This window comes from Manacus vitellinus, unplaced genomic scaffold, assembly GCF_001715985.3.
Source record: "Manacus vitellinus isolate BGI_N305 unplaced genomic scaffold, ASM171598v3 scaffold_1_pilon, whole genome shotgun sequence".
NCBI classification, from domain to species: domain Eukaryota; kingdom Metazoa; phylum Chordata; class Aves; order Passeriformes; family Pipridae; genus Manacus; species Manacus vitellinus.
In genome coordinates, this window is record NW_021939396.1 from 120,441 (window position 1) to 133,458 (window position 13,018).

A 13,018-nucleotide genomic window follows, 5' to 3' on the forward strand; every position below is an offset into this window, starting at 1 on the left:
ACGCCGTCTTTCTAAATTTAAAAGAGGAATTTTTCCCACAGGTGAGAGCTGGACCAGGCTGGGCTGGGAACATGGGAGAGGCTGGATGGGGTTGTGGAAGGAACAAGGTCTGGGCACAGTTAGACCGGGCTGGGTTGGGAACAGAGACTGCGATCGGGGTGACCAGGCTGAGATGGGCACAAAGGACAGTTGGCCCGGGCTGTGCTGGGCTCGGGCTCAGGCTTAGGCTCGGGCTCAGGCCCAGGCTCAGGCCTAGGCCCAGGCCTAGGCCCGACTTAGGCCGCGCCGTCCCGGCGCCGTTGCCGGGCAACGGCCGCGCGCGCCACGTGATCGCTCTCGAGGTGGTCACGTGGCCTCGGGGCGGCGCCGGTTGATGACGTCACGACGGGGAGCGGTACCGGGATGGCGGAACGGGAACGGCTGTGCCGGGAAATCCGAGCGCTCCAAGGTATGGGAATACCGGGAATACCGGGGATGGGAATGGCTGTGCCGGGAAATCCGAGCGCTCCAGGATATGGGAATACCGGGAATACCGGGGATGGCGGAACGGCTGTGCCGGGAAATCCGAGCGCTCCAGGGTATGGGAATACCGGGAATAGTCGGGAATACCGGGGATGGGAGCGGCTGTGCCGGGAAATTCGAGCTCTCCAGGGTATGGGAATACCGGGAATAGTCGGGAATACCGGGGATGGGAACGGCTGTGCCGGGAAATCTGAGCGCTCCAAGGTATGGGAATACCGGGAATACCGGGGATGGGAACGGCCGTGCCGGGAAATCTGGGCGCTCCAAGGTATGGGAATGCCGGGAATAGCCGGGAATGGATCCGAGTCCTGCGGGAGGAACGGGGAATTAGGGAGGAACCGGAGAGGATCCCAGATTCCCAGATTGGGAAGGGGAAGGGCTGGGCAGCGCCCAGAGGGTGATGGAAGTGGAGAGGGAGGGGAGCCAGGAGTGGTGGGAAAAGGGGGAAGGGATCCAGGAATGCCGGGAGAAGCGGGGAAGGGAGAGGATCCAGGAGTGCTGGGGGAAAAGGGGAGAGGATCCAGGAGCACTGGGAGAAGATGGGAAAGGACTCAGGAGTGCTGGGAGAGGGGGGAAGGGGGAGGATCCAGGAGTTCTGGGAGAAGAGGGAAGTGACCCAGGAATGCCGGGAGAAGGGGTGAAGGGAAGGGAGAGGATCTGGGAGTGGTGGGAAAAGGGAGAAGGGGAAGGTGAAGGAAGAGGATCCAGGAGTGCTGGGGGAAAAGGGGAAGTGATCCAGGAGTGCTGGGGGAAAAGGGGAAGTGATCCAGGAGTTCTGGGAGAAGGAGGAAAAGGGAGAGGATCCAGGAGTTCTAGGAGACTGGGGAAGTGAACCAGGAATGCCGGGAGAAGGTGGGAAAGGACTCAGGAGTTCTGGGAGAAGGAGTGAGGGAAAGGGAGAGGATCCAGGAGTGCTGGGAGAAGGGGGAAAGGGGAGGGAGAAGATCTGGGAGTGCTGGGAGAAGAGGGAAGTGACCAGGAATGTTGGGAGAAGGGAGAAGCAGAAGGGAGAGGATCCAGGAGTGTTGGGAGAAGAGGGAAGTGAACCAGGAATGCTGGGAGAAGATGGGAAAGGACCCAGGAGTTCTGGGAGAAGGAGTGAGGAGAAGGGAGAGGTTCCAGGAGTGTTGGGAGAAGGGGAAAGGGAAGGAAGAAGATCCAGGAGTTCTGGGAGAAGGGGGAAATGGAGAGGATCCAGGAGTGTTGGGAGAAGAGGGAAAGGGAAGGAATAGGATCCAGGAGTTCTGGGAGAAGGGGGAAAGGGAGAAGATCCAGGGGTTTTGGGAGAAGGGGGAAAGGAAAGGGAAAGGATCTGGGAGTTCTGGGAGAAGAGGGAGAAGATCCAAGAGTGTTGGGAGAAAGGGGAAAGGGAAGGGAAAGGATCTGGGAGTTCTGGGAGAAGGGGGAAAGGGAGAAGATCCAGGAGTATTGGGAGAAGAGGGAAAGGGAAGGAAGTTGATCCAGGAATTCTGGGAGAAGGGGGAAAGGGAGAGGATCCAGGGGTTTTGGGAGAAGGGGAAAGGGAAGGGAAAGGATCTGGGAGTTCTGGGAGAAGAGGGAGAAGATCCAAGAGTGTTGGGAGAAAGGGGAAAGGGAAGGGAAAGGATCTGGGAGTTCTGGGAGAAGGGGGAAAGGGAGAAGATCCAGGAGTATTGGGAGAAGGGGAAAGGGAAGGAAGAGGATCCAGGAGTTCTGGGAGAAGGGGGAAAGGGAGCAGAGCCCACGGAGCGCTGGGGGGGGTTGGAATTCCCACCCTGCTGCTCCCTGAAGGATCTGGGATCCCCCTGGCTTTGGGAAGGGAGTGTTCCCTGTGCCCCTGGCCCTCCATCCCTTCATCCTCAGCATGGAAGGGGTGGAACCATGGGATCAGAGGATCCATGGGATCAGTGGATCCATGTGCTCTTCCCAAGCTCTGCAGAGCACCGGGATTATTTTTTTTAGCACCGATTCCTTCTATTTTTATCCCTCCAATTAATTTTTTTCCTCCTTTGTGAGGCCCCAACTTCCCCTCCTCAGGATTTGGGAATCACCTCCCTCCCGGAGCTCCCACGTGGGGGAGGGAGGAGAGGCAGGAAAACAGAGTCCTTGGCTTTTCCAGGAGGAATGTGCTGACTCTGCTCCTCCGGCAGCTCCGGAAGAGGAGGAAAAACTTCCCTGCCTGAAGTGCCAGGCTCCAAAATCCTTTGGGAATCACTCCTGGGAAAGGTTTTCTCAACACTGAGGCCAAACAAAGGCAGAACCTCCGGAATGAACAGGGATTTATGATCCAAGTGGGGGTTTTTTTAGTGGATCAAAGCGCTGGGAAGGGGTGGTGGATTCCAGAGGGATTCAGCAGCGAAGTCTTGGAGTTTTTCCTTGAAGGGAACGGAGCTGGGAAGGGGCTGGAGCACCAGGAATGGCTGAGGGAGCTGGAGGGGCTCATCCTGGAGGAAGAAGAGGGATTGGGGGGACCTTCTCACTCCCTACAATTCCCTGACAGGAGGGAGGAGCCAGATGGGATTTGGGATCACTCCCAGGGAACGAGGGACAGGACGAGAGGGAACGGCCTCAAGTTGTGCCAGGGGAGGGTCGGGTGGGATATTGGGAAAATTCCTTCCTGGAGAGGGTTGTAAAGCATTGGGAGAGGCTGCCTGGAGTCACCATTCCTGAGGGGAATTATCCCTGTGGATGTGGCACTGGAGGACGTGGATCAGGGGCGGCCTTGGAAGCGCTGTGGGAATGTTAAACTCCGTGGGCTCCGAGGGGTTTTCCAACCTCAACGATCCCGGGTTTGTGTTTGGGAATGGCGGGAGGGATGGGACACAGGGAATGGCTTCCCAGGGTTAGATGGGATATTGGGAGGGAATTCTTGGCTGGGAGGGTGGGGAGGGGCTGGGATGGCATTCCCAGAGAAGCTGTGGCTGCCCCTGGATCCCTGGAAGTGTCCAAGGTCGGGTTGGAGCAACCTGGAATAGTGGGAGGTGTCCCTACCTGTGGAAAATGGGGGGAATTCCATGACCTTCAAGATTCCAACCCAAATCATCGTCTGCCCATTCCAGGGACGAAAAAGGGCTTTGGTTTTCCTGGTTTACCAGGACACAGGGAATGGCTTCCCACTGCCAGAGGGTTAGATGGGATATTGGGAAGGAATTCTTCCCTGGGAGGGTGGGGAGGGACTGGACTGGAATTCCCAGAGAAGTTGTGGCTGCCCCATCCCTGAGAGTGTCCAAGGGGAGGTTGGAGCAACCCGGGATAGTGGGAGATGTCCCTGCCCATGGAAGGCGTTGGAATTCCGTGATCTTTCCGCTCCCTTCCCACCCAAACCATTCCACGATTCCATGACTTTTCCTTTGGCTTATCCAAACCAAAATGGGAACCTGTCGCGATTCCGGCTCCCGAATTCCCGCGGGATCAAGGGATTCACAACCCTCTGTCTCCTCCTTCCCAGGTCTCATCAACAGCCACAGGAACATCCATGGGGATGCTCCGCGGCCACTTCCGGTGGCACCTCCCAGGTGGAACAACCCCCGGAGCGCCGCCTACAGCCAGAGGGGAGCGTTTTCCAGGAATTTCCAAGCTCCCAGGAATTTCCACCCGCGCCAGACTCACTCCTGGAGGAAGAAATACTCCCTGGACAACCGGTTGCCGGGATCGGCCTCCGAGGTTGGAAGCGCTTCCGGCACATCCCGGGTTTTCGGGAGCTACGGGGACAACCCGGCTCCGGAGCCTCCGGAATCGTCGCCGGAGAGACACGTGGATTTCACCACGGATGGGAACATCGTTGTGGGCATCCAAGTGCCACAGAGGGCTGGAGACGCGGGAGCTTCCGGGGAGTTTTCTGGGCGGGAAGCGGCGGTGGCTCCTTCGGGCGATGGGAAAAGTATCCCGGAATCTCCGTACCCGGAAGAGAGAAGACCTTCCCTGTCCATATCCTTTAGTTCCACGTCCAGGACCGTGTGTCTGCCTGGAAGCGTGGCTGGAAGCAGCTTTTCCCCCTCTGGAAGCGGCAGCGAAAGCGCCGTGACGCTGAAATCGGAGCCGCAGGAGCCTTTGGAATTTCCGGGTCGAGAGCTGACTGGGAATTCGGGACGGATCAAAGCGGAGCCACCGTCTCCGGGACAGAGCTGTGAGGAAGTCAAGGACGCTTCCCTGCTCCCCAAACCCTTTGGGAATGCCAAGGATGCTTCCCTGCTCCCCAAACCCTTTGGGAATGCCAAGGACGCTTCCGTGCTCCCCAAACCCTTTGGGAATGCCAAGGATGCTTCCGTGCTCCCCAAACCCTTTGGGAATGCCAAGGATGCTTCCCTGCTCCCCAAACCCTTTGGGAATGCCAAGGACACTTCCCTGCTCCCTAAACCCTTTGGGAATGCCAAGGTGCCCTCTCCGCCCGCGCAGCTTGGGGTGACTCCAGGGAAGAGCAGATTTCCCGTCATTCCCAAGTCTCCCGTCTCCAGCAAAGCCCCGAAATTCCACAAGAACAACTACACCTGGGTGGCAAATCCCGGGAAAAGCTGCCGACTGGTGAGGAGGTGGGGGAGCCCCCGAGCTGAGAATTCCAGGAAAGGCCTCGGGGGGACGGAAAGAGGAGCCAAACCATCCCCCAGGGCGGATTTGGGAGCGAAAACAAAAAAATCGGGATTGCAATCCAAGCTGGGGGGGGTCTCTCCCAGCAAATACAAGTGGAAAGCCTCCAGCCTGCCAACCCTGCCTTCCACTTCCAAGTCGGCATTCTGCTGGAGGTGTGAGGATCACAGGAAGCCTCCCGACGTTCCGTGTCCCGGAAGCGCTCCCGCGGCTCCGGGCGCCGCTTCCGCGGGTCTCGGAGCGGGGAAATCCTTTGGAGAGGCCCCGTTGTCCAGCTATAAAGTGAAGAGTCGGACCAAGATCATCAAGAGGAAAGGGAACGTGGGGTGAGTCCGGGGGGGTTTTTCCGGAAAATGCCGGTTGGATTTCGCGTCCGTGGGTTTCGTGGGAGTTGCGGCTGTGGAATTCCGACAAATTTTAAGATTTATGTATTTAGAATTTATGTGTTTTATAGAATTTATGTTTATAGAATCATGGAATGCTTTGGGTGGGAAGGGAGCTTAAAGATCGTGGAATTCCACCCCCGACACCTCCCACTATCCCAGGTTGCTCCAACCCGACCTTGGACACTTCCAGGGATGGGGCAGCCACAGCTTCTCTGGGAATTCCATCTCAGCCCCTCCCCACCCTCCTGGGGAAGAATTCCTTCCCAATATCCCATCTGACCCTGGGAAGCCATTCCCTGTGTCCTGCCCCTCCTGCCATTCCCAAACACAAACCCAGGATCGTTGAGGTTGGAAAACCCCTCGGAGCCCACGGAGTCCGACATTCCCACAGCGCTTCCAAGGCCACCCCTGATCCACGTCCTCCAGTGCCACATCCACAGGGATAATTCCCCTCAGGAATGGTGACTCCAGGCAGCCTCTCCCAATGCTTTACAACCCTCTCCAGGAAGGAATTTTCCCAATATCCCACCTGACCCTCTCCTGGCACAACTTGAGGCCGTTCCCTCTCGTCCTAAAATAAAGCTGTCCCTTCCCAACAAATCCCCCCGGCTCGGGAAAGGAAAATAGTTGCAAAATGCAGGATAACATTTCTCAGTTCCCCAATTTCCACATCCCACAGGATGTCTCTTTTCCAAACCTTGGGCAGGCTGGAGAAAGTTTTCTCCTCCAAGAATTCCACTTGGAATTCCAACCCAGGTATGAAAATAAGATCCCGAACTTCTCACAGTGGCTTCTCGAAGGGCTGGAAAACCTTCCCCTAAACTGAGGGGGGAACATTCCATGGAATCCTGGAATGGTTTGGGTTGGAAGGGATGGAAAGATCATGGAATTCCAACCCCCTGCCATGGGCAGGGACACCTCCCACTAGCCCAGGTTGCTCCAACCTGGCCTTGGACACTTACAGGGATTCAGGGGCAGCCACAACTTCTCTGGGAATTCCAGCCCAGCCCCTCACCATCTGTACAGTCAGGAATTCCTTCCCAATATCCCATCTAACCCTGAGAAGCCATTCCCCGTGTCCTGTCCCTCCATCCCTTGTCCCAAGTCCCTCTCCAGCTCTCCTGGAACCCCTTTAGGCCCTGGAAGGGGCTCCAAGATCTCCCTGGATCCTTTCCTTCTCCAGGCTGGATATTCCCAGCTCTCCCAACCTGTCTCCAGCCCTTGGAGCATCTCCATGGCCTCCTCTGGACTCGCTCCAGCAGCTCCACATCCTGCTGCTGTTGGGAATCCACAGTTGGATCCTGTGATTCCCTGAGGTCTCCGACACCTCCTCTCTCAGTGCAGGAAGCTGCATTTTGTTGGATTTATTTTCCAATTTATTTTCCCATTCCCATAAAATTTTGGAGCTTGGGAAAAACAGGAGAAGTGTCTTGGATCGTTGTCTGTCCCTGTAAAGCCCTGGGATGGAGCAGGAATGGGAGATGAGCTCAGCATTCCAGGAAGAAGCACCATCCACGGTATTTTCCTGCCTGTGTTCTTTCCACCTGGAAAACTGCTCCAGGTGACGCAGTAACCCATGGAATGGATTGGGAATCTGGTGCCTGGATTCCTGCTCCTGTTTTCCAGCTCCTCTACTCAGTGTTTTCCCAGGGGTTTCCATCCTTGCCTTTCCCTTGTTTTGCTGGGAAAACTGGCTGTGGGTGGTCTGTGCTGGGAAAATCACTCTGGAGCAACGTGCCTGGAAAAACTGGGAATGTTTGGATTTTTTGGCAGTTGGAGACTCCCTCCATCTTGCTCAAGTCCAGCAGGACCAGGGGAGGGATCCTGGATCATCCCCCTGTGCTGGGCACTGAGGAGGCCCCCGAAATCCTGGGATTTTGGGGTTCCCAGGTCCAGGATCTTGAGGGATTGGAGCGTGTCGAGGGAAAGGAACGGAGCTGGAAAAGGGTCTGGAGCAGCAGGAACAGCTGAGGGAACTGGGGGGACTCATCCTGGAGAAAAGGGGGATCAGGGGTCCTTCCTGCTCCTTATAATTCCCTGACAGGAGGGGGGAGCCGGGTGGGATTTGGGATCATTCCCAGGCAACAAGGAATGAGATGAGAGGAAACGACCTCAAGCCAAGCCAGAGGAGGTTTAGTGGGATATTGGGAAAAATTCCTTCCTGGAAAGGGTGATCAGGCACTGGCAGAGGCTGCCCTGGAGGGATTGAACATCCCTGTGGATGTGACACTTAGGGACATGGATCAGGGGTGGCCTTGGAATGCTGTGGGAATGATTGGACTTGATCTCAGAGCTCTTTTCCAACCGAAATGATTCCACAATTCCCCGATTCCACGATTCCATCCCTCACATCCGTAGGTCCAAAGGCAACGTGTGAGTTTGGCTCTCAAATCCCTACTTCTCCAGCTGTTTTTTGCCAGAAATTCCTCCCATTTCCCAATTTCCTTGGAATTTTCCCCTCAGAGCTTCTCTCCCTTGTCCGGAGGGGCTGCATGATGGGATTCCGGTGTCTCCTCTTTTCCCTGGAGCTCTGGAGAAGGACACTGGGTGTGGGAATGATTGGACTTGATCTCAGCACTCTTTTCCAACCGAAATGATTCCGCAATTCCCCGATTCCCCAATTCCATCCCTCACATCCATTGGTCCAAAGGCAACGTGTGAGTTTGGCTCTCAAATCCCTCCTTCTCTGACTGTTCTTTGCCAGAAATTCCTCCCATTTCCCAATTTCCTTGGAATTTTCCCCTCAGAGCTTCTCTCCCTTGTCCGGAGGGGCTGCATGATGGGATTCCGGTGTCTCCTCTTTTCCCTGGAGCTCTGGAGAAGGACACTGGGTGTGGGAATGATTGGACTTGATCTCAGCGCTCTTTTCTAACCGAAATGATTCCGCAATTCCCCGATTCCACAATTCCATTCCTCACATCCATTGGTCAAAAAGCAACACCTGAGTTTGACTCTCAAATCCCTCCTTCTCCGGCTGTTCTTTGCCAGAAATTCCTCCCATTTCCCAATTTACTTGGAATTTTCCCCTCAGAGCTTCTCTCCCTTGTCCAGAGGAGCCGCGCGATGGGATTCCGGTGTCTCTTTTCCCTGGAGCTCTGGAGAAGGAGTGTTTTGCTCACCTTTCCCCTCCTTCCTAACCGTGTGACCCTTCCCATTCCCAGTTTCCCGACGGAGAAGAAGAACGTCTTGCCCGGTGCCGCCCTCAAGAGCCGCTTCCACCTCCGGAGGAAAAATTCCACGCGGGGAAAACCTTCGGCGACTCTGAAACGCTCCTCTCCCAGGATCCTGGTCCAGGTCTCCAGGCACAGGCTCCGCAGGATTCCGGCCGCCAGGAATCCACAGGGGGCCACCAAGGAAGGTAGGAACAGGCGTTCCAAAGGCTCCCCGAAGTGCTTCCAAGGCTCTTGGATTTGGGAATGTGTTGTTGGGCCTGGAGCAAACGCCGAGGAGAAGTTTGACTCCTCCCTTCTCCCAGATCCGTCCTGGGCTTTGGCGTCTCCAGACAAAGGAATTTTCAGGCTGTTCCTTACTTTTCCTGTGGTTTTCCTGGACTTTCAGGTGTCCAATAGGATGGTATTCCAGGAGGGAAGCGGTTGGCAGAGGCAGGAATCCATAATCTCTTCCCTGTATCCCATTTCTATGTCCCATTTTGGATTTCATTCACTTAAACCTGCAATAATTAGAGGGATAACGAGTCCATTTGTTTGGGAAGTGGGAATTTGCATCCCTATCCGGCTGCCTTGGGTTGGGAATTCTCACTGTGGTGTTAGAGAGCCGCTCTGACGTTCCATGGGCGTGGAATGTTGTCGGGAACGTTTGCAGCTCCGGGTTGGGTTCGGCTGTTCCGTAGGGAAAATTTTGTGGATAGGAGGCTTCTCCCACCTGGAATGTGGTTGTTTTGGATGGATGTGGAGCACGTTTTCCCTGTGTGCCAGCGGGAATTGCTGGGAAAGGGATTTGGATTCTGATGTGTCTCCAGAGGTATTTTGGGATTACAGTTATTTTCCATTCCAGTCACTGCTCTGGGATGTTGTATTTTCCTGGATGAGGGACTTGGGACAAGGCCTTGGAGCGACAGGATAACAGGGAATGACTTCCCACTGCCAGAGGGTTAGATGGGATATTGGGAAGGAATTCTTGGCTGGGAGGGTGGGGAGGGACTGGCTGGAATTCCCAGAGAAGCTGTGGCTGTCCCATCCCTGGAATTGTCCAAGGCCAGGTTGGAGCAACCTGGGATAACGGGAGATGTCCCTGCCCATGGAAGGAGGGTTGGAATTCCATGGTCTTTCTGCTCCCTTCCCACCCAAACCATTCCATGATTCTATGAAAAGACAGGAATTTTGTGGTTCAGGACAGGGAGGAGAAGCTGAAGGAATTTTCTCTCCGCATGTTTGTTTGGAGGGATTTGGGAACTCTGGGAAGAGGATTTTGGATCTGGGGCCTGGGAGAAGCTGGAGAAGGGGGAATAAGTTGGGCACTGTGGATGCTCTTCCATGATCTCCCAGACCAGAGGAGTTGGATACAACACGAGTTTGTTTTCCATGGATAATGGTGACGTGTGGGATTGGGATCACAGCCCTTCCGTGTCCCAAAAACCATCCTCTGGGATAAATTTAGGATTCCCGCTTCCCAAACTGCTCCTTAAAGAAATCCTTCTCCTTAAAGAAATCCTTCTCCTTAAAGAAATCCTTCTCCTTAAAGAAATCCTTCTCCTGAAAAACTCCTTTTTAAAGGAGCACTGAGAGCCTGGGATGAGCAGATCCCTGGAAGCTCAGGAGATTCCAGGGAATGGAGGGAGTGCCAGTTCCAGGGATATCAGCTTGGATTTGGAATCCCTGATTGAAGGGAACGTTCCCAGACTGAAAAGGTTTGGATTTTTCCCCTTGGATAGGGATGAAAATGAAGAAAGTAGGAAAATGTGGTCGTGCTCCTGGTTTTGGCAAATCAAGAAGGGTGGAGAAAGGTTTGGATTTCCCTGTGGGCAAAGTGTGGATATGGGTTGGATTTCCCTCCGGACAAGCGGGAGGGAAGTTGGTGGGATGTTCCCAGGAGCAGAGTTGGAAGGGGTTGGGAGGGACCTTAAAAACCAATTTATTTCCCTGTATCCCAACTCAAGCTCTGGAATTCCAAGCTTGGCTCCCTTGTCCTGCTTGTCCCTGTCTCCTGGTGTGTGCGTGAAAGGAATTTTTCAGGAGCTTTTGGATTTGTCCCTGGGAGAGTTGGGTGGTTCCTCCTTCTGATTTCCAATCCTGGAATGGTTTGGGTTGGAAGGGAGTGGAAAGCTCATGGAATTCCGCCCCCCTGCCATGGGCAGGGACACCTCCCACTATCCCAGGTTGCTCCAAGCCCTGTCCAGGTTGTCCTTGAACATTCCAGGCATTGGGCAGCCCCAGCTTCTTGAGGAATTCTATGTGTGGATAGGGGTTGGATTTCCCTCAGGACAAGCGGGAGGGAAGTTGGGGGGATGTTCCCGGGAGACCCCGGGAGCAGAGCGGGGCGGGAATGGCGCCGGGAACGGAAGTTCAGGAACAACATCCCATTCCTGGGATCCCAGGGGAGAGCTGGGGAGTGTCCAGGCTGAGGGTGGAACAGGCCCTGGAATGTGGGTGGAAAAGCTGGATCAACCCCATGGATGTGGTTCCTGCTGGACTGGTTTCCTGTTTGTCCCGTCCAACGGGATTTTGGGATCCGAGCTTGGAATTGCTCCTCCCTTTCCCAGGTGCTCGTCCAGCTCCCGACTCTGCAATTCCCAGCTTGGATCCAAACGGATCCCGTCGATCCCATCCATGGAGCAGCTTTTCCAGCCTTGGCTTGGGATTGGAATTTCCCCCGGTGGGAATTCCTTCCCTTTTGGGATCAGGGAACCAACGGAATGGGGCAAACCGGCAGGAGTCGCTTTGGGATTCTTTGGGAATTAATTCCAAAATCCTCCTTGGATTCAGGGGAATGTTTAAGAACCCCTTGGAAATTGGAGAGTGTCCTAAATCCGGGTGGTTCCAATGGGATGGGGGAGCAGGGAAGTGTCTTTTTGTGTCTTTTTGTGCATTTTTGTGTCTTTTTTGGTCTTTTTGAATCTTTTTTGTGCCTTTTTGTGCCATTTTTTTGCGCCTTTTTATGTCTTTTTTGTTGCTTTTTGGGTCTTTTTTGTTTCTTTTTGGGTCTTTTTGGGTCTTTTGGTGTCTCTTTTGTGTATTTTAATGTGTTTTGGTGTCTTTTGGTGTCATTTGGAGTCTTTTTGTGCCTTTTTCTGCCATTTTTATATTGTTTTGTGCCTTTGTGGGGTTTTTTGTGTCTTTCTCAGCCTTTTTTGAGTCTTTTTTGTGTCTTTTTGTGCCTTTTAGTGTCATTTAATGTGTCTTTTTCTGTCTTTTTTGTGCCTTTTTTCTGTGTTTTTGTGTCCTTTTTTGCCTTTTTGTGCTTTTTTGTGCATTTTTGTGCCTTTTAATGTCTTTTAATGTGTAATTTAATGTGACTTTTTATGCCTTTTTTGTGTCTTTTTTGTTTCTTTTTGGGTCTTCTGGGATCTTCTTGGGTCTTTTTGTGTCTTTTGGTGTCTTTTTGGGTCTTATGATGCCTTTTTGTGTCTTTTTATGTGTCTGTTAATGTCTTTTAATGTCTTTTTGTGTGTTTTTTTGTGCCCTTTTTTGCCTTTTTCTACCTTTTTATGCCTTTTTTGTGCCCTTTTTTGCCTTTTTTTGTGTCTTTTTGTGTCTTTTTGTGTCTTTTAATGTCTTTTAATGTGTCTTTTTATGTGGTTTCTGTACCTTTTTATTCCTTTTAATACCTTTTTTGTGCCTTTTTGGGCCTTTTTTGGTACCTTTTAATGTGTCATTTAATATGTCATTTAATGTGTCTTTTTGTACCTTTTTTGTGTAGTTTTGTGCCTTTTTATACCTTTTCTATGTCTTTTTTGTGCCTTTTTATGCCTTTTTTGGTCTTTTTCTGTCTTTTTGTGCCTTTTTGTGTCTTTTAATGTGTCTTTTTGTGTGGTTTTTATGACTTTTTATTCCTTTTTCTGCCTTTCTTGTGCCTTTTCTTCTCTTTTTGTGCCTTTTCTTGTCTTTTTGTGCTTTTTTGTGCCTTTTAATGTCTTTTAATGTGTCATTTAATGTCTTTTTGTGCCTTTTTTGCCTTTCTGTGCCTTTTTATGCCTTTTTTGTGTCTTTTTGTGCCATTTCATGTCTTTTTTGTTTCTTTTTATTTCTTTTTGGGTTTTTTGGGTCTTTTGGTGTCTTTTGATGCCCTTTTGAGTCTCTTTGTGCCTTTTATTGCCTTTTTGTGCCCTTTAATGCCCTTTTTATGCCCTTTTTGTGCCTTTTTATGCCTTTTTGTGCCTTTTTGTGCTTTTTTTGGTACCTTTTAATGTCTTTTAATGTGTCATTTAATGTGTCTTTTTGTGTGTTTTTTGTGCCTTTTTATGCCTTTTTTTGTCTTTTTTGTTTCTTTTTGTGCCTTTTTGTGCCTTTTTGTGTCTTTTAATGTTTCTCTTAATGTGTCTTCTTGTGTGTTCTTTGTGCCTTTTTGTGCCTTTTTCTCTCTATTGTGCC

The 13,018-nt window shown here is 52.4% G+C and overlaps 1 protein-coding gene across 1 annotated transcript in view; it reads left to right on the plus strand.

Annotated features, from left to right (window-relative positions):
• The first annotated feature begins 402 nt into the window (after positions 1–402).
• ZC3H3 (zinc finger CCCH-type containing 3) overlaps positions 403–13,018 on the plus strand; it is a 129,847-nt gene continuing 117,231 nt past the window's right edge. Inside the window, exons 1-4 of the mRNA XM_029959255.1 lie at positions 403–448; positions 3,950–4,683; positions 4,876–5,411; positions 8,633–8,829. Of these exons, the coding sequence (XP_029815115.1) occupies positions 403–448; positions 3,950–4,683; positions 4,876–5,411; positions 8,633–8,829 (1,513 nt within the window). The remainder of the gene's footprint in view (positions 449–3,949; positions 4,684–4,875; positions 5,412–8,632; positions 8,830–13,018) is intronic.